This window comes from Balaenoptera physalus (assembly GCF_965194825.1).
Source record: "Balaenoptera physalus genome assembly, chromosome: 10".
NCBI lineage: Eukaryota > Metazoa > Chordata > Mammalia > Artiodactyla > Balaenopteridae > Balaenoptera > Balaenoptera physalus.
This window is the reverse complement of record NC_138889.1, coordinates 12,726,479-12,747,852: the sequence shown is the minus strand read 5'-3', so window position 1 is coordinate 12,747,852 and position 21,374 is coordinate 12,726,479. Positions and strand designations below refer to the sequence as shown.

At 49.6% G+C, this 21,374-nt stretch overlaps 1 protein-coding gene across 1 annotated transcript in view; it reads left to right on the top strand.

The window, feature by feature from the left end:
- LOC309637014 (alpha-tectorin) overlaps positions 1–21,374 on the top strand; it is a 74,485-nt gene that overhangs the window by 17,422 nt on the left and 35,689 nt on the right. Inside the window, exons 6-10 of the mRNA XM_082410944.1 lie at positions 1,517–1,929; positions 7,834–8,404; positions 10,326–10,918; positions 12,213–12,786; positions 17,486–18,087. Coding sequence (XP_082267070.1) covers positions 1,517–1,929; positions 7,834–8,404; positions 10,326–10,918; positions 12,213–12,786; positions 17,486–18,087 — 2,753 coding nt within the window. The remainder of the gene's footprint in view (positions 1–1,516; positions 1,930–7,833; positions 8,405–10,325; positions 10,919–12,212; positions 12,787–17,485; positions 18,088–21,374) is intronic.

Here is a 21,374-nt window from a genome sequence, read left to right as displayed (position 1 = left end):
CAGCCTGGGTGAGTGCCAGAGGGCATTGAGGTTGGAGGGGCCTGTTTTCAGGGCTGATGCATCTGACCCACTGGGACTGTGAACACATCTATTATCCCGTCCAGGGGCCGCATGAAACATAACTGCCCGCTGAGACATAATTGTTCCTGTTGGACAGACATTGAAAGGACTGTCCAACTGCCATGCCTTCTGCCTGGGTTCACCTGGCAGCTTTGTGCTCTGCACTAGGTATTCAGTTTTACAAAAATTTGAGAAACCTTTTCAAACTACAGTTTCAAACTATAGTTACTCCTGGTGTATGATATTGTTTACAATTCTTAATGTTGTATCTTTGATACCTTCCTTTTCAGACAGTCTCAATGTACAAATACTTCTACCTTATTGACCTGTGCCAACTTTTTATAGCATCTCTGTTCCCCAGGAGGCAGGGATGAGAAAATAACCTTGTCCACATTCTATGGGTTAGAACATGAAGACAGGTGGAAGTTCAGTCAGTAGTCTTGGCAGTTGATTGCAGACTTGTGATCATTGCCCAGTTCTCTTGACTCTGACCCCCAACCAAGGATTAGGTCATAGCCCCCAGCCCAGAGATGCTCCCGTTGTCAACTGAAGGTTGATGTGAAGAACTGGTAGATTTCAAGGTTTTTGGTGGGGGAAATCATTCATTTAGAGAAAAGGTTTTAAAGACTGAACGCCTACCAAGGCAATAGAAGTATTTTCAACATTAGCACATCCCTTAGAACCATTTCCCCTCCCCATCTCACTCTCCTCCTGACCTAGATTCTGTCAAGAAGTTCTGTCCAGGGGATAAAGAGAGAGGAGTCCTGGACTTAGACCGGGCCTAGGGTGAGGGGAGAAGACAACTCGTGTAGGTGTAAGTTCTGCCTAAACAGTGTCTGCAGGATTTATGAGCCCGGGAATGTGGGAAGCCAGGGGTCAGCCCTTTCCAGAATCTTCCCAGGAGGCCTGGGATTTAAATTTGTGGGTCTGACTCCTGATTCTTTTCTGGCACGTACTGAGCCCCCAAAAGCTGTTTGTTGAATGAGTGGATGAGTGAATGAATGATCACGTTAGCAAATGAACCGACAGTGTTGCCAAGTTACCCGGGGGGGTGGGGGAGGGCCTTCTTTCGGAATACCCTTCCTCTTATCGCCGAAAGGAAGGCAAGGACTGCCGTGTGTCCTGGTGTATCCCATGGAGTGAGGCCATGTGTCTTTCCTTGAATGAAAGTGTGCTCACCAGTGGTGGTGACAATAATGTCAAGAGCTTAGAGTGGATTCAGACAGACTTGGCTTGGAATCCCGGCTTCGCGGTCGAGTTGCTGAGTGATTTGGATGAATTACCTAACTTCTCTTAAGCCTCAGTTTCCTCACTTGACAAGTGAGGTCAACACTTCATATCTAATCGGGTTCTTTTGTGGATTAAACGGTATAAGGCAAGTAAAGCCTTTAGCCCGATGCCGGGCACAGAAGGTAAATGCTCAATAAATGTTAGTTCTCCCGTCCTTATTCCCCAGGACAGTTCCTTCGGCGAGGGGAGGTGTTCTGGGATGACCTGAACTGCACCATCAAGTGCCGCTGTCTGGATTTCAACAACGAGATCTACTGCCAGGAGGCCTCCTGCAGCCCCTACGAGGTGTGCGAGCCCAAAGGCAGATTCTTCTACTGCAGCCCGCTGGAGACCAGCACGTGCGTGGTATTTGGGGAGCCGCACTACCACACGTTTGATGGCTTCCTCTTCCACTTCCAAGGCTCCTGTGCCTACCTGCTGGCCCGACAGTGTTTGCACACTTCCAGCCTCCCCTTCTTCAGTGTGGAGGCCAAGAACGAGCACCGGGGGGGCTCAGCCGTCTCCTGGGTGAAGGAGCTCTCGGTGGAGGTGAATGGCTACAAGATTCTCATCCCCAAAGGAAGCTATGGAAAAGTCAAGGTGAGACCCTCTCCGTCCTTCACGGGGAGATGGAGAAGCTGGAGGTACTTCAGCCTGGGGAAGACGTTCCCAGATCTACTGCTGTTTGCCCTTTGTACCAAAAAGATGCATGGATCTTTGTAAAGATCCATGCAAATATCTTGTAAAGTTCTTTACTAGGCTAAATTTCGCTTGTACAAGAGCTAACCTAAGCTTTCTCTTTGACATGTCTATCTGCTGTTTATCTCAAAGTACATTTAAGTCCTTAGTTGACACAAACACACACACACACACACATCCAAGCTCAGAGGTAACTGGGAACAGAAGTAAATTGTTTTTCATGAACATGGCTTGCAACAATGGTAGCCACATGGCCATGCCCTGGAGACAGTGTAAACACAAAGTACAAACCCGTAATTCACTACAGCTTTTGATTAACCATCCTCACATCCCCCCATCCTGTTTACCCAAGAGCTGTGGCTTCATCCTCAGAGAAACGAACAAACTGATTGGTGTAGCCATAGGAACTGCCTGCCTGTCCAGGCAGCTGGAGTGGGCTCGGTGACTTCTTTAGTGAAGCCTGGGTGGAAAGTTCCCCTGAAAGCTTTACCCAAACACCCCTTTAACAGAATCCCCCACTCCTGCTTGGAATGGGAGAGAACATGGATCTCTGTGGTTCGTTTAGCATATGCAAATGACTCCTGTCCCTGTCTACCTGGATTTCAGGCTGGGGCATTGACAAAAGAGGGAGAACGAAAAGCCAGTAGCAATTACTCAATTTGTGGAGGCCCCAAGTTTCATGATGTTAATGGAGACCTCGTGGCAACCATGTATTTATTCAAGCAATAATAACCAGGACCACAAGGGGTTGATTGCTGCAACCCTATGCAGTCCTTAATCCCCAGGCATGGAAGTCATCACAGAGATTACAAACCAGAACTGATGCCAGTGCAGGGAGGTCTTTCTTTTTTAAAAAAACGTGTTGTAGTTTTAATTAATGCAGCGTGTCCAACAAAAGGCAGGACCGAGGAACTAATTCCACTTTTTCTGGCTCTGCCCTTCCTAGGTCTGTGCAGCGTATCAGTGTCATAATTAGAAAAGTGGGCTATTACAGTGGTTAAAATGCCAATTTGCTTGTTATTTGGTTAGTCTCCCTAGAGACAGCTCTGTAAATCAAATCAGAGGTAAGAATTCGGCTGCAGAAGTTTGGAGTTTTTCCCTTTTAAATTTCTACTGTGCTGTTGAGCACTACACTTGTCCTTGTAGGTAGATGCTAACATTTCCAGCTAGAAAAACGTTTGCTAGCTCTCCTCTACTTCCTTGTCTTGTGGGGATGATGTGTACAATATCTGAAGTTGGAAAAGAAAGCTTCACGCTGTATTCCTATTTTCCATTTTGATTAAAATTCTTTTCCCTTCACAGTCAGACTCTTTTTTTTAGAAGGAAAGGGGCACCAGCAGCTCTGCTAATTTTGCGTGGCTCTCTTCCATCGTCCGAGCGTAGGGCATGGATTCCTCAATTTTCTGTAGCGACAGGGAGATGTGGACGTGAATGTAAATGTTTCAGAAAGAAAAGGTTATGTGATTCCAACTGCAAGCAAACAATGGCTCCCTTTTCCTTTTGCCAAATGGCTTCCGAGCGTCTCTGAATACACCTGCCCTGCTGGGGAGGGTGCCTCCATGGATGGCAGAGACCCCACCCGGGGTGAAGTGGGGACAGGCAAGTGGGGGTGGGAGGCAAGAAGGAGCCTGATTTGCCGACTTCCAGACACGCAGGGCGGGGCCTTGCAAACAGATCTTAACGAACAGGTTGCCTTTCTCCATATGCTGGGGTTAGGAACTTGGGCTCTGAATATGCATTTTCCCCCCTTGAAATGTTCTCAAGTGACAACATAAACAATTTAGGATTGTGTATGCTAATGGGGCCAAAGAAAGCCAGCTAACATCCGTATATAGTAAATGTCTCCTTCTAACTAATACTTACCAGTTTTCATCTTTCTCCCCCAGATAAAACTGAGTAGTTTAGGGTACACCAGGGAAAAGAGTGCCAACGCCAAATAGCTGATGGTGACAATGAGCTCTGATTCTAGGGTCAGATCTGCACAAGCCTTGGGCCACCACTGCCAGCTGAGTGGCCTCTCTGAGCTTTACTTTCTCCATCTGTAAAACGGGATAATCGTGTCATGTCTAGAAGGCAGGGCTCTTGGCTGTAGTTTGGACTTGGCTACCTCAACTCAGCACTGGACAAAGGCAGCAGGAAGCAGTGGAGGGTCAGGTCCTGTCACCCACAAATTATGCAAGCCCTGAATCTCAATTTCCTCATCTGCAAAAGGGGGAGATGGTAAGGACCTTCTTAGGTTGTTGTGAGGATGAAATAGGATAGCCACGTGTGCGACAGCTAGTACAAAGCCTGGTACCCAGTAGGCACTCAATACATGCTCATTCCCACGCTGTCATTCCCACCGAAAGTTCTTCTCATTCTAAGACCTGTCCTACGATGCTACTTCTCTCTCCTAACCTTGCTCCCACCTAACCTTGCCCCTACCCACTCCTGGGAGAGACACGGTTAAAGGAAGTCCTGGCTGGTACACAGGGAGAAGAAGGGAGGCAAACAGGGAGACTCATCAACATTGGCGCATCAGGAGCTGAGGACTGGGACAGCAGGAAAGAAATAAGAAGCCACGGGCTGGGGGAGAGTCCCCAGCTGCTCCCACTCCGAGCCCTCTGCGGTACAAGCACAGGACTCTATAAGGTGTGGTTGAAACTGAGACATGCATGAGAAAGAAAGGGGGCGAAATGACCACTGAGGCTGGAAATAAAAGGGAAAATCTGGGCAATGCCGAAGGGCAGCGTAGGGACACAGGCAGTGTGCGTGGGACGAGATCGGATGCAGCAGGGGGACGGTTGCAACATCCAGAGACAGTCCCCTCGCCGCACCCCATGGCTTCTGCTCTGAAGCACAACCACTGTCCTTTGTTAGCAGGGGCTGAGTGAGAGGAGAGGAGGGCATTCAGCGAGGGAGGTATTTGGCATTTACGATTATACCTCCTTGGAGAAGATTTCACTTCCTGCATCTCAGCATAGAGCAATACACAATAATCACCCAGCGCTCTTGCTGGCTGACCTTCCTCAGAGTGTGGCTTTTCTCATCCTTGTTGGCTAACTTGCTACCTGGGAGATAAGGATAAATCAACCAACTCCTGGGTGTTTTTTTTCTACTTCCTGCTCTCATAGGATGGCTTACATCTCAAGCCTGTTTTTTTGTTCCCTTCCCCCATAAGTCATACTAATTTCTAGGGACAGACAATTGCACATGCCATTAGCCATGGTAAACCTTGGGAGCGATGCTTGGACAGTCTATTGTCTCACTTCCTAGACAACCCAGAGAGTTGCAGCAATGGTGGCACTAAAGACCCTTGATTTTTCTGTGTGCCAGAAATCAGTACAGGTGCAGGGCAGCCTGGACGTGCACTTACAGTCAGCCCACCCAGGGCTGTTCTAGGAGTAACCGTCCATTCCAGCCCTCAAAAGCGATGTCTAGAGATGCCAGGCACATTAAGTGTGAAAAAGAAGAAAACTAAGTCTCTGTTGGAGGCTTATCAAGCCGCTTACACATGGGACTCACTCTTTTTTTTTTTTTAACATCTTTATTGGAGTATAATTGCTTTACAATGGTGTGTTAGTTTCTGCTGTATAACAAAGTGAATCAGCTATATGTACACATATATCCCCATATCCCCTCCCTCTTGCGTCTCCCTCCCACCCTCCCTATCCCACCCCTCCAGGTGGACACAAAGCGCCGAGCTGATCTCCCTGTGCTATGCGGCTGCTTCCCACTAGCTACGTATTTTACATTTGGTAGTGTATATATGTCAATGCCACTCTCTCACTTCGTCCCAGCTTACCCTTCCCCCTCCCCGTGTCCTCAAGTCCATTCTCTACGTCTTCGTCTTCATTCCTGTGGGACTCACTCTTGATTCTTCCCCCATTTCTCACTCCCCCCTGCAAAAAGCCCCAGGCCCTGCGGAGTGTCCTCCACAGGCTGGCCCTCCTCCACGTCTGGGTGCAGGTCAGGCCTCGCCCTCATCAGCCCTGGCCTCCAGCACCAGTGGCCCTCCTGATTTCTCTGTGTCTAATCTCCACCTACTTCAATACACCCTTCGTACCGGCCAGAGTGGACTTTTTCCAACACAAGTCTGACCACATCCTTCTCTTACTTAAAACTTTATGGAGCTCTTCCTACAGAAGAGAAATCCAAGTTGTTGTTTTTGTTTTTGTGGCGTTTCGTTTTCTCTTAAAAATCATGCTTCAAAGGGCCTCCGAGATCTGTTCCCAACACAGAATTCAGAGCAATTCTTCCAAAACGGAAGTCAGATCATGTCGATATTTTGCTCTGGGTGTTCTCTTCGCTCTCGGCTTCCCTCAGGGTCACAGCCGAAGTCTCTACAATGGCTGACAAGGCCCTGCCTGTTCTGGCTGCTCTTATCTCTCTGCCCTCCCCGACCACTGCCTGCTCCTGGCGCTCCACTCCGGCCACACTGGCCCGTGCGAACCCAGCGCCCAGCACACTCATCCCCAGGGCCTGGCCGTCCCCTCTGCGTAAGCCACTCTCACCCCAGATAACTGCCCGGCTTCTTCCTCATCTCAAATATCCCCTTCCCCGTGGGGTCTTCCTCGACCCTCCTGTCTAAAATTAGTAACCTTCTTCCCTAGCACTTTGGATCCACATTCCCAGCTTTATTTTCCTGCAGAACACTTTTCTGATGTCGTTATGTATTTTACGTATTGGTTTTGTTTGCTGTTGGTCTCCTGAAGAGGAATAGACAGTTCCAAGAGGCAGGGATTTTCATCCGTTTCACTCATGGCTAATCCCCAACTCTTAGAACAGAGCTTGACACACAGAAAGGGCTGAGTTGACATCTACTGAATGAATGGACCCTGCCTGTGTCCAGCTTCCTCTCCAGCCACCCCTTCCCTTCCCTCTGCAGTATAGTGACACCCCGATGACTGTCCCTATTCTCATGCAGCTACTTCTAACCACGTGATTTTATTCACTTGTCCTGGAATTCTCTGCCCCCTACTCTTCCTTCGGCTGCTTCTGTTTATCTCTAAAGACCTAGGTCAGACTTAACTGCCCCTAAAAAGCCTACATGACCTCCCCTCCCCAGGCTGGATCAGTGGTCAGGTACCATTCTCCCACTGCATCACTGCATCTCCTATGAACGCATATTTACAACTGTATGTCATAAATATCCATTTGTGTCCATCTTCCTCAGTAGACCTAGACCTCATAAGGGGCAGGGACAATTACTTTTTTAATTCTTTATTTCTCAGCACCTAACATTGTGCTTGGTACCCAGTAGGTGTTCGAATTTGTTGTGTTGAACGATGGTGTGACATAGGCCTGGTATCAGGAAGTGACAGGGTGAAACACTCAGAGAATAACACCAGGGCAGCCTCAAAGCTCGATGGTGGGGACAGTTTATAGGGCACCTTCCAGCTGGGAGGAGGGGTCGGGGGTGCTAAGGGCAACAAGCGGGTCATGGAAAGTATGTGCCTTAAGCTGAGACTTAAAGAATGGATTTCGAGGAGAAAAGGGGAAAAGCCAGGTAACTAGTCTTTCAAGAAAAGACGTGAAGCTGGCCCAAGAGCCAGCCAGGAAGTGTTGACAACCACCTGGTCCCCAGAGGGGTTTAGAGTGGCACTAAGCAATGCACGTCTGTCACAACTCAAACGCCAGCCTGCTCTCGAAGGTTCTGGGGCCTCTGCCTTGCTGGGAGGCAAGCCCGCTGGCACCCGAGGCTTTTGGGGGCCACTCTCTCTGTGGTGCTGAGTGGCTCCATCCCTCCCCCCTTTCCTGACCTCAGCTGGACCCACTGCCCTGGCCCCTGCTCACCTGCCTTTTTACCATTGCTGTTGTTGGCAGGTGAATGACCTAGTGGCTTCTTTGCCCGTCACCTTAGACTTGGGGGCGGTGAAAATCTACCAGAGTGGCATGTCTACTGCCGTGGAAACGGATTTTGGGCTCTTAGTGACGTTTGACGGCCAGCACTACGCCTCCATCTCCATCCCAGGCTCCTACATCAACTCCACTTGCGGGCTTTGTGGGAACTACAACAAAAACCCTCTGGATGACTTCCTGCGCCCCGACGGCAGGCCAGCCATGTCAGTCCTAGACCTGGGAGAGAGCTGGCGGGTCTACCACGCCGACTGGCAGTGTGACTCGGGCTGCGTGGATAATTGCACCCAGTGTGACGCGGCCACCGAAGCCCTCTACTTTGGCCCCGACTACTGCGGCTTCCTCAACAAGACCGACGGCCCCCTGTGGGAGTGTGGCACTGTTGTGGACCCCATGGCCTTCGTGCACAGCTGCGTGTATGACCTGTGCAGCGTGAGGGACAACGGGACACTCCTGTGTCAGGCCATCCAGGCCTACGTCCTTGTGTGCCAAGCCCTGGGCATTCCGATCGGAGACTGGCGAATCCAGACTGGGTGTGGTAAGCTGGCATCCTGTCCACACGGAAGGCCACGCCTGTGCAGGGGGGGCCGGGAGAGGGTTTCGGGCCTCCTCTGAGAGCTCCCTGTTAAGACACATTGGCCGAGAGTCAGGGTGAGGTTGAAATATAGCAAATGGTAAAGAACGAACTGTAGAAGCATCTTGACCTTTCTCCTCACCCAGTACTGTGGCCAGAAAACAAGAAACCACTGATGGGCATCCGTGGTCAGGAGACACGGAATGCGTGGCCGGAAGAGGGCCCTTAGCAGGGGTGGCCCGGGCAGAGTTGAGCAGGGAGGGGGCCGTTTCTGAGCTGGAGGTGGCCCTCCCCACGGCTGTTGGGGAAATGTGGACACTGGCCTGGGGAATCAAGAGCAGCCTTTGGGAGAAGAATGCACCTCCCAGATGGAACCCAGGGCATTTTTGTCCTTGGCTGTTTCCTCTCTACTTTCAGTGCCTTCAGGTTCTGTGACTTCTGCCCTAGAGCACTTCAGCTGGTCCAAAAGGGGCAGTAGACAGGGCAGGTAGCAGACCCGGAAGGAGGCCTTGTTCTAAAATGCCGGGTGGTGAGGAAAAAAGCCCCCAAAGTGCGGGAAATCCAGCTGTCCCCTTGGAATCACACTTTTGGATTGAGCGTTTGGAACAATTTAGCTATCTGATGTTTTCCTTCTATCCAACTTACATCTCTCTCACTTTTCCTAGTTATGTAAATGTTGAAAACGAGCAAACGAAAAACCAAATTGCTTCTTGGAATTTTGTTTCTTTCCTGGTCCTTGGTTTCCTCCATATGAGTAAACCGAAAAATATTATCCATGCATTTGAGAGTGCTATGGAGGTGAGATTTAAAAGTTTTTTTCAGTTCCAAGGCCAGAGAGCGATTTTTTCCTATCCGTATAGGTTGGATTCATATAAATCAATATGTATCAGAATCAATTCTTGAGAACTGATCAAGATACTAAAAGAGAGTATATTTAAATGTTTTTGTGTGTGTGGACTGGCCAGCCTCTATCACGCCTGGAGTATACAAATCCTGATTCAAGTTGAGATTGAATATGACTTCTCTTTGATCCTTGTGTAATCCAAGAGCATCCAATTGCCTAATTTTTTGCCTATAATGGCTATTTTTTTTCTAGTGGTACTACTTTCCTACCCTCCACATTCCTCTCCCTGTCTCTCATTTTAGTGGGATGAATTGTATTTAATTCAGAGAACTCGTCTACCAGGCTCTTGAGCCTCCGCCTGTTGGGGTCAACCAGACTCAAACCAGACTCAGATGTTCTTAAAATAAGAATCGAAGCTTTCCACGTCAAGAAGGGCCTTCAGAAGGCATCCAGTTCCAGCTCAGTCTCCTGGAGGAATAGGCACACAGGTTCTTTTCAGATAGCTAAGGTTCTTTCTTATTTTAATATCCCAGAGAATTCATTTTCACAGTCTTTTTTGGTCCCTGTTTGAAAGTTCACTTTTTCAAATTCCTCCTTTAAGAGTTAGATTTTTCATTTCTCCTGTGAGTTGGATTTATTTCCTCCTAGGAATGGGTCATGTTCTTTAAAGTCAGACCAACTTATATGCCCATCGGTTGAAGATCTTAAACCATCTCGATGGGTGTAGTTCACCCAGTACTAAACCTGTATTGAATGATCAGTCGAGTCTAGTTAGGGTAGGAACCCGAAGTTTTATTTCAGTCAGGATGATCAAGTGAGATCCCACTCCATCCCATTGCTCAGTAGTTACTACCAAAGCAGTTGCGCTCCTTGCACACCCTCCGTCTCCCTTCCCCCAGTGAGCGGTGGCTTGGCCCTCCCTCTAGGTGCCAACTGGTCCAGAAGGAGCGTTCCTCCTCCAGGCCCCCGTGCGTGGTGGATCTGGCCGATTAGCCCCTGGGTCATTCACCTTGTCACGCTCTCTCCTCTCCCCCACGTCAGTGTCCACGGTGCAGTGCCCGAGCTTCAGCCACTACTCTGTGTGCACCAGCAGCTGCCCGGACACGTGCTCAGATCTGACGGCCTCCCACAGCTGCGCCACGCCCTGCACGGAGGGCTGCGAGTGCAACGAAGGCTTTGTCCTCAGCACCAGCCAGTGCGTCCCGCTGCACAAGTGCGGCTGTGACTTCGATGGCCACTACTACGCCATGGGCGAGTTCTTCTGGGCCACGGCCAACTGCACGGTGCAGTGCTTGTGCGAGGAGGGCGGCGACGTGTACTGCTTCAACAAGACGTGCCGTGGCGAGGAGGTGTGCGCAGTGGAGAACGGCTACCAGGGCTGCTTCCCCAGGCGGGAGACCGTGTGCCTGCTCAGCCAGAACCAGGTGCTGCACACCTTCGACGGCGCCGCCTACGCATTCCCCGTCGAGTTCTCCTACACGCTCCTCAAGACCTGCCCTGAGCGGCCAGAGTACTTGGAAATCGACATCAACAAGAAGAAGCCGGACGCAGGGCCTGATTGGCTGCGGGGTCTCCGGATCCTGGTGGCCGACCAGGAGGTCAAGATAGGAGGCATCGGGGCTTCGGAGGTCAAGGTAAGACGCTTGTGGCCTTGGAGACTTTTCTGATGAGTCCCGCCAAGCGAAGGAGCCACGCTCTTCAGGCTTACCTGGCTGCCTCTGACCGTGAGCGGATTCTAGGAAGGCAGTGACTCCGAAATGGGAGCATTTTCTAACTTTCAGCACCAAATAAAAGTCCATCAGGTGGAGACCTGGAGTGAAGATGGAATTTCTCGAATTAGAGCAGGACTAGCTCGCCAGAGTAACAGATACATATAGGATGCTTACTGTGTGCCAAGCACTATCCTAAGCAGTATCACATTCATCCTAAGAGGTAGATAACATCATTATTCTCATTTTACAGATGAGAAAACTGAGGCACAGAGAGGTTAAGTAACTTCCCCCGGGACACACAGCCATAAAGTGGGATTCAAGCCCGGGTCAGCTGGCTCCAGAGTCTGTGCTCTTTACCCTGTACTATGCTGCATCTCCTACCTGTAGATGGGAATCCGTGTGGAGTAGCACAAGGGGTGCCTGCCATGGTGCCTCACGCCCCGCTGTCCTGGTCTAAAATACCCATCACTAAGCATGCAGACTCACAGATCATTAGTAAGAAGGAATCTTGGGCATCATCGAGTGCAACTCCTTGTTTTCACATGAGGCTCCCAAAGGGCTAAATGAGGGCTGTGGGCCTGACAGCTGGGAGGTGGCAGAGCTGGGGTGATGGAGGGTGAGGGAGGAGCAGATCTCCCTCCTCCCAGTGCCATGTGCATTTCATAATATCACATGACATCTAATTTAGAAAGCAAAAGTCAATGCAGTGAATAAAACGTACATCTACAAACTGAAAGGGCTGTGTTTTTACTCCCATTGACACACTGGCAGAAATTAATTTATCAAAATAATAATAGGTAGATAGGTGGATGGACAGCTAGATAATTAGATATATACTGTGTGCTTCCAAGGGGCTGAGACCCAGGAAAAGTAAAATTTGAAGGGAGAAGAAGGAGGCAGGACGTCGGGGGCAGGAGGAAGCCACATGTCTACGGTGACCATTGCTCACACTTCAGTTGTGTTTGGAACTAGCTGAGGGTCTCACACACACACAAATAAACAGCAAATGTGTTGGATCAGAGGAGCCTGGAAAGAAAGAAACAAAGATGCCCACAAAAAAAACAGTTGATGTCTGTGTGGTTTCCGCCCACTGTCAGCTTCTCGACCTTACTCCAAGGGCTAGTCATGGGGCAGAGCCACGTCTTTATTCACAGCCTAGGAAATTGTGGGCACCCTGTGTGTATCTGGAACTCATGATAGCGATTTGATTTTTCAGGTGAACGGTCAGGAAGTGGAACTGCCTTTCTTCCATCCTTTGGGGAAGCTGGAAATTTATCAAAACAAAAACAGCACGACCGTCGAGTCCAAGGGTGTCGTGACCGTGCAATACTCAGACGTGGGTCTGCTGTACATCCGGCTCTCCACCGCCTACTTCAACTGCACGGGGGGCTTGTGTGGCTTCTTCAACGCGAACGCCAGCGAGGAGTTCTGTCTCCCCAGTGGCAAGTGCACGGACAACCTGGCGGTGTTCCTGGAAAGCTGGACCACTTTCGAGGAGATCTGCAACGGGGAGTGCGGGGACCTGCTGAAGGCCTGCGGCAACGACTCGGAGCTGCTGAAATTTTACCGCAGCCGTTCCAGGTGCGGCATCATCAACGACCCCTCCAACAGCTCCTTCCTGGAGTGCCACGGCGTGGTCAACGTCACCGCCTACTACCGCACCTGCCTCTTCCGCCTGTGCCAGAGCGGGGGCAACGAGTCCGAGCTCTGTGACTCTGTGGCCCGGTACGCGAGCGCCTGCAAGAACGCCGACGTGGAGGTGCAGCCCTGGAGGACCCACGACTTCTGCCGTGAGTTCGGGTGATGCCATGGGGGCGGCCGGCCGGGGCGGGGCGTGGATAACTGAGACCCCGGATCTCCTTCTCTTCCTGGTGCAATCGCACTCAAGGACAATCTCATTAACCCTGTACATCTTCCCTAGTCTGATGTGTCCTCTGGAAGGCTCGTCCCCCCAGACCAGACTATTGCGCATCTTTATTGTTGTTTCTAATCACACCATCCCTCTTCGTTGTAGAACAATTAGCTATGGACCCTTGGTTATTTCTAGCAGAGGGAACACATCATGTCAAATGACCGGAAATCTTTGTGATGGCTCAGTGGGCGCCTTCTCTCTTGGCAAGGAAGGACCCCATTCATTTCAGCCCACGGTGATCAGACAGGGTGCCTTTCCCGGAGTAGAGATTAGCCCCGCTCCCCAGGGCAAACCTGACAATGGTTCTTGAGAGAGTCCCATGGGCCTGGTTGTTCATTTTGCCCCCAGAGTATCTGACCCCTCTCAGCAGTACTTGTAGTAATGAGAATAATTGCTGGGAAGACGAGACATATAATCCCCCCGCTTCTGGGGGAGCCCAGGGGGAGGAGTAAATGGAAGCGTAGAAGGAGAAGTGGCTGAGGGGGCGGGACCCAGGCCTGGGGCCAGGACTGCCCCACCTGGACCACACCGCCCACCCCTTCCCCACCAAGAAGGTCGGCCCTCACGAAGACCAGCGCCACCACTGAGATTCCATCCTTTACATCTGATTATGTCTCTTCCATTATATTTCTTCCAACCTAAGTTTGTTTATTTTTTTAACTTTTTATTTTGAAATAATTTTAAAGTTACAGAAGGGTTACAAGAATATCTATATAGCTTTTACCCAGATGACCTGTTGTTAGCATTTTGCCCTGTTTGCTTTGTCATTCTCTCTCACTCTCTGTTTGAAGGGAAGTTGCAGACATCATGCCCCTTTGCCCCTAAATACGTTAAGTGTATATTTCCTTAGAATCAAGACACTCATTCACAGCACAGTACAGTTACTGACCTTAGGAAATTTAACATTGATGCGATAACTTAATATCCACTTCAATTTTGCCCGTTGACCCAGTCGTGTCCTTTATGGCTTTCCCCCACACCTCAGTGCAGATCTAGTCCGCGACCACATGGGGCATTTAGCTGTCATGTCTCTTTGGTCTCCTTAAGTCTGGAACAGTTCCTTAGCTTCTTTCTCTCTTATGATCTTGTCATTTTTAAAGATTACGGTCTCCCCCCTTTTGGAATAGAATAGCCCTCCATTTGGATTTGATGCTTCGCCATGGCTGGGTTCTGCTCTACATCCCACCCAGCCCCCTGCGTAGGAGAGGCGTGTTTTCCTCGTGGTATCAGGTCACATGTGGGGCACGCCCTGTCCAGCCTCCTCTCATTGGTGATGGGCACGTTGGCCCCCTGGTCAGGGGTTGTCAAATATCACCACTCTGTGTCACTACGTTTCTATCTTGTGACTAATGAGCAATCTGTGGGGAAGTACTTTACGACCATGCAGCACCCTGCTTGTCATCACGATCCCCCTCCTCGACTTAGTGCCCACTGATGACTTTTGCTTGTACTGATCTTCAGCATGACGATTACATGCTGACAGTTTACAGCTCCAGCACTCTCTCCACGTGTACCCGTCAGCAGATGTCATTTTACTGTAAGCCAGAGCCCTCCTATCTCTTCTGCCTGCCTGTCCCCTATCTATCATCCATCCACCCATCCATCCATCTATTTATTTACCTCAATCATCTATCTATCTCATCAACATGGACACACAGATACCTGTTTTTTTCAATGATGTATGTTTCATATCACATTTGTTATTTTGGCATTAAAATTATGACAGATTTGGCCTGTGGGTGCCCCTTCCAGGTGCCTCCTACGTCCTTTGGATATGCCTCTGTCATTTTCTTACTTTCCAGATTAACGAGATGCTCCACATCACCTCTTAACCTTCCCTGCCCCAGCCTAGAATCAACCATTACTCCGAGAAATCCTGATTCATTTTGGTGGGGAATGTTATTAGAAGCTAAGGTCTGGGTGAGGCTCACCCATTGCTACTGGGGTATCCTTACCTTGCCTCTAAGCCTTTGCAATAGTAACATCTTAGCCAGAGCTAAGAATATCCCCCCCCGCCTCCCCCCTACACACACATATTGTTATTTAAAAATAATGCTCTGATTTCTGAGCACTGGAAGCCCAAAGGAGCATTTGGAGTATCATCTCAGAGCTGGGCGGTTACGTCCCTGGTGACCCTAATCACACTGGGGAGGGATTCATAACAGAGGCTCTGAATCTGCAGGTGGAATTCTGGAAGCATGCTCTTTTCATAAAGTCACCTACAGGGAGGGAGGCTGCCAGGTTTCTACTGACCACCACATCTAGTGGGACCTTAGAATGCCTTCCCAAAGCCTTCTCTTTAACCCGCTTCCCACATCCTCTTTCGCCCCGCCTCCAGCTTGTCTAAAATGATCTCCGTCCCTGCTTCTGTACTCAACTTTCTAGCTATAGTTCATTCACATTACGGGATTACAGAGTCTGCCGCATACCAAAGCCATTTTGGTGCCAGGCCGTGTCTGTGCCATCCTTTTAGCCTATGAACTCCTACCCAGCAGGAAGTGTCTCTGGATTGTTTTTTCGTACTGCACGAAGCCCAGTTTGGTGGCATGGTTCACGCGAAGTAAGTGTGGCGGGATGACAGTGATTCCCTCTTTTTCCGGGTGCGACGCCTGCTGAGACTCACTTCTCCCTATCCTTCATCAGGGCCTGCAGAGCTGGAGCAAATGCTCACAAGTGCCTTTTTTAGAGAGAGACTTGTGGACGGAAGCAGCCGCGTGGAGCATGGCTTCCTCGGGTGGAGGGCCAGGGCTCACACTTGATTAATCAAGTCTCTGGGTACTAAGGGGTTAATCTGGTCAGGGTTTTGCAGAGAGTGGGGATTGGATTGAGTGACAGCTGCAAATCAGGAACACAATCTTCTTTGGACCTGGAGACAGGCAACCACTGCTTCTGTGTTCAGATATTTTTAACCAGCTCTCGCTGGCAGAGCCAGGCTGCCCAATTAAGTAATTTCAGAGGCATTTCAGGAGCCAGGGGAAGTTTTATTACTTCATGTCTGTATGTTCCAGACTTTCAGACACATTCAGACAACACGATAAGTCATAAAACGAGAGCCATTTAAATAAGTCATGTTATTTGCTATCACCATAAACCTGCAGTCAGTGTTATTCATAATTTAGAGACAAATGTGAAAATCGCTCTATACAGACATATTTAATCAGTGCTGAACTAGCCTACAACTAGTCAGTGGAGGTGGAGACAGTCCTTTAGCCCAGAGGGAAAAAAGATTGGCTTTCAGTCCATAGTGCAGAACTGTTGAGCTGGTACTTGTGGGCAGAACTATTATTGCCATGCAATTTCTCTATAGTGTCCTTTGTGTCCTTGAATTATAAAACCCTCTTAAGGAGTGATCGTATGCATAAGACCTAAAGAAAGCCTTAAAGGCAAGATCTTAAACTCCCAGGAGATGGTGAGGACGTGCACAGATCTTTAGAAAACACAGACCTGTGGGTAGATTTCTTCTGCATTCCTGGGTTCATCCCGGCTCATGTCAAGTTTTGACAAACAAGAATAATAAAGAGGCATGGGAAGTTACACGGAATTCCATGGTGAGCCACATGTGCTGTTATTTTATGTGCTGTGCTTACTGACGCAGAGTCTTGATCTATCAAGGAAGGCTTCTGGGCAGAAGAGTGACTTGAAATGAAACTTGGAGGGTGGGTAGGATTTGGCTTTGTAAGGGCTGTGCAGGAGGGGGCAAAGGGTGTGAATAAAGGAGGTGGGCAGGACCATGTGCTGAGGTCAGTGAGGAGGTGGAAGGGGTCAGAGGACACCAGGAGCAGAGAGATGAAAGACACAGGGAAAGTCCAATGTGTAGAGTAGAAACACCTCCATGAAACCTATCTGTAATGGAGGGAAGTGTAAGAAGGGAAAGGGCACAGTGTTTATTGAGACCCTACTGTGGGCTTGATATATTAGGTTATTAATCCTCAGAACAGCAGTCCTAGGTAAGTACTGTCCTTATTTAATCAGAGAAGAAACTGAAGCTCAGAGATGGTACCCACAGGTCTCTACAGCATCAGAGCACTTGTTCCTTCCAGGACTCTCTTTCCATAGTCTTTGAGTCAGGAGACTCAGAGTCGGGAGATGCAGACTCGAATCTCTCTCCAGTACTTAACAGCTGGATTAAGTCACTGAACTTCAGTTTCCTCACCTATAAGACAGGGGTGATATGACTGTCCTTACCATCCAGATTGTTGAGAAAATTACCCTAAAATGCCCAGAACAGTGCCTGGTGTGCCGCAGGTGCTCAGAACAGGCCCATGGTCCCAGCATCTTCTACATGAAAAGCTAAGTGAGCTAGAGGAGCACGTGAGTGAGGGGCTCGCTGAGCCTTGGATCACCCCAAATGAGGATGGCAGAGGTGCCGATCACATGGCATTTGCTGAACTCACCGTGCTGGACAAATAAGTCCCATGCAGTATATATACTTGCACGCACACACATGCACACACACTATGCACACAGCCATACATGCACACACATGCACACACCCATGCATACCAATGAGTGTACACAGATTCTGTCTCTGACCTCTGTCCCTTTCTCAATCCCATCTCCTCCTCGCCCACCCTCAGCTCTGGACTGCCCGGAGAACAGCCATTTCGAGGAGTGCATGATGTGTACAGAGACCTGTGAGACCCTGACGCTGGGCCCCATCTGTGTGGACAGCTGCTCCGAGGGGTGTCAGTGTGACGAGGGCTATGCCCTGCAAGACAGCCAGTGCGTCCCCCGGAGCGAGTGTGGCTGCAACTTTGAGGGACACCAACTTGCCACCAATGAGACCTTCTGGGTGGACCTGGACTGCCAGATCTTCTGCTACTGCAATGGCACAGACAACAGCGTCCACTGTGAAACCATCCCCTGCAAGGGTGATGAGTACTGCATGGAGGAGGGCGGGCTCTACTACTGCCAGGCCCGCACCGACGCCTCCTGCATCGTCTCGGGCTACGGCCACTACCTGACCTTTGACGGCTACGCTTTTGACTTCCAGACAAGCTGTCCGCTCATCCTGTGTACCACAGGAAGCAGGCCGAGCTCAGACGCATCCCCCAAGTTCATCGTCACAGCCAAGAACGAGGACCGAGACCCGTCGCTGGCCCTGTGGGTCAAGCAGGTGGACGTGACCGTGTTGGGCTACAGCCTCGTGATTCACAGGGCCTACAAGCACACGGTGCTGGTGAGCGGTCACAGGCCAGACCCCAGGAGGGGAGCCGTGGGGATGTGAGGATAGGGGTCCCGGGTCAGCAAGTCAGGCTGCAGCTGAACCAGGCAGATCCAGAATCCAAGGAAAAGCAGAGGCTGTCAGAGCAGAGAGGGACCCTGGAGATTTCCCATCACTTTATCTTACAGATAAGGAAACAGGGCCCTCAGAGAGAAAACTGCCCAAGTTGCAGGCACCGAATTAGGGACAGATTCAGCTCTGGGAACGGTGCCTTTCATATTGTAGCAGAGTGTGTTGGAGACGGCACAGACCTAGATGGAGTCCCAGCTTGGCTACACTGAGCGGCCTCAGACAGTCGCTGTGTGTATACGAGAATGTGCACCTAGCATGGGCTAGGCGTCAGTAAGTGGTACTGCGGTCTAATCCACCTCCTTCCCTTCGTAGAGATCAAACTGTTTACCTCCTCGGGCCTCCTTCTGCCTCTTTCAGTCTCCCTTTCGCTCCCAGGGGACCTGGGAGTTCAGGAGTCTTGTCCACATCTGGAGCACCCTGGGGCTCCCTTGCAGTCTTCTTACTTTTCACTCCCTTGACCATGAAGACAGGAGCAGGTAGGGGCTGAGGAGTTCCATGCACTCGAGTCCAGCCTGAGGATGTCAGCCCCAGCCACAGGCCGGCCACGCCTCCTCCAAGGGCCCGCCCTGAGCAAAACTTGGGACACCTGCAAGCCACTGCTTTAGCATTTTGGACAAGCTGACTTAGGATGTCAACCTTTTAACACCATCCTCCCAGGTCTGCCGTGTAATTTATCTCTAAGGAGGTTCCTCTTCCGCTCATATACGTTCCCTTTCAAATTCTGAGCCGTTAAAGACTTCCTTGGGCAACTCTGCTGATATCTTTCCTTCCTTAGAATTTCCTTTAACCCCCTTCTCTGACAAAGAGAGGTTTCTGAGCTTCTTAAACTGTCTTCCCTTTCACGTTTCCTGGAAAATGTGCCTTCTTAGCATCTAAGATGGAAGTCTCACTATGAACATTCTTCTTCCTTTTCTTGGATATTTTACCCAAACTGCCATTGTTTCCCTCTGGGTTTCACCTAAAAGTTGGTTCCTCTATCATTTATGGCATTAATCACACTGTCTTTTTCCATGATGTTCATGTCTAGCTCACTCAATACTCATAGTGGACTTCTTGAGGGCAGGAACCACACCTAATCCATCTTTATGTTAAATGAATATACCGTGTGCTATGACACTCAAAGCGTTTGTCAAATGAACGAAGGAGATGACATAATAAGCCCTTTCTTCCAAGGTTCCTACGACTTTTATTTTGCTGCTGGTCACTTCTTCAGCAATTTAAGAGATGAAATTGCCACCTGCACAAGTTAGGAATGCACCAGATGCCTTGCTTTTAGCCACAAAAGGTGTCCAGCAGATGTCCGGATAGTCAAAGCCGCTCTCTACAATAACTTCCCTCTCCTCCATTTTCATCAACTGTGTTAAAACAAACACATCAGTCATTTTGTCCATGTGGCTGCATCATATTTGTCCTTTTCTCCTTTGCTCCTCCTCTGACATATGTCTACCCTTAGATTTATAAATTTGGATATCGTTCCTTATCTCTGTGACATTCAACACTTTTCCACCTTTCTACCTTTCAGGTTTTTTTCTTCTTCTAAAATATAATCTGTTAACAGGCCCTGTCCTACCCATTATACTATGAAAGCGTATTTTCTGCCTTGTGTTACACGCTCTCAAGGTTTAGGTATATAGACATCTGAGGCTACCCCTGTTTTCTGACCCAGTTATTTTCACATATAGACACTGGATCTTCATGAACACTTGTTCTTTTTCCTGCTCTCCCTTCTCTCCTCCCCGGTGGCTGATTCTCCTCTCTCACCAGGTGTTTCCCTCCCTTTGGGTCAGCTCACCTTCCAGGCACGTGTCTCATGAGATGCACTCATGCCTAAAGTCAAGAGCCGTGAGAACCACACAGCTGGTTTCTTCCTCCCACAAAGAGATGCGGAGGGAAGGGTATATTAGTTCTCAGGGCTGCTGTCACAAAGCATCACAGACTAGGTGGCCTGAAACAGCAGAAACCTATTCTGTTACAGTTCTGGAGGCCAGGAGTCCTAAACCAAGGTGTTCTCAGGGCCATGCTCCCCCCGAGGTCCTAGGGAAGCCTCTGTTCCAGGCTTTCTTCCAGCTTCTGGTGGTTGTAGGTGACCCTTGGCTTGTGGCAGCATAACTCCAGTCTCTGCCTCCATATTTTCATGGCCTTCTTCCCTCTATGCCAAATCTCTCCCTCCTTTTAAGGACACTAGTCATTGGATTGAGGGCCCACCCTTTCCCAGCATGATTTCATCTTAATGATTACATCTGCAAAGACCCTATTTCCAAATAAGGTCACGTTCACAGGTCCTGGGGGTTAAGACTTCAATATATCTTCTGGGGGGACACAATTCAATCTACAACAGGGAGTAATTAGAGAGTAATGGGCATCAAGGAGGGATTGATTAAAGGGGTGGGGGGACCCTTTCCAGGGCTCGTCTTTCTAAGTCACCAGATGTCCAAAATGCCCAAGCTGGGAATAGAGTGTACAGCTTTCAAATCTCTGACAGGAAGACCAAGTTCAGGATGCTTGAAGGCTCTTTTCTTCTGGGGCCTAGGGGATAGATTTAGCATTTACTCTGAATTATTAATATGCATTACAGGATCTGCTTGTTCAATGATTTGCGTTTGTTTTTCCCATGATGTTATTATTAGTCACCATCTCTCCCTGAGAGAAGAATAACGGCCGTCATAATGACAGCGCGCAGTGAAGCGCCAGGCAAAACACAGCATAGAGCCCGGGTCACTGCTGGTGCTTACAAAAACAGAGCTGACATGGAAGTGACTCCTTGGGACACCGGGTCCCTCTGTGATTCTGACCTTTCTCTGCATTAAGCAGTACTGAGGATGTGGGGAAATCCACCAAGCCGAGGGAAATTAGAAATAAATATGCTATGTGTATACCAGCCAGGGAGTGGGAGTGAGTGACAGAGGTGAGCCTCTCCCGGGCACCACAGAGCCCACGCCTCAGCCGTCCACAGCCCAAGCTCCACAGAGATGGCCTGTCTCCTCCATCTCCCCCAGGCTTCTGCACAGCCAGGTCCCGCGTGGTCCAGGCCAAGGGGAAGGCTCTCAGGACCTTCCAGAGCTGGTGTTTTTATCACTGATTGCCCACCCCATGGCCATCAGAGAGGAGGGAAGCTTTGAGTATCACTCTGGCTCAGTTGCATCTGATGGGCTTGTATTGACAGGCTGTTC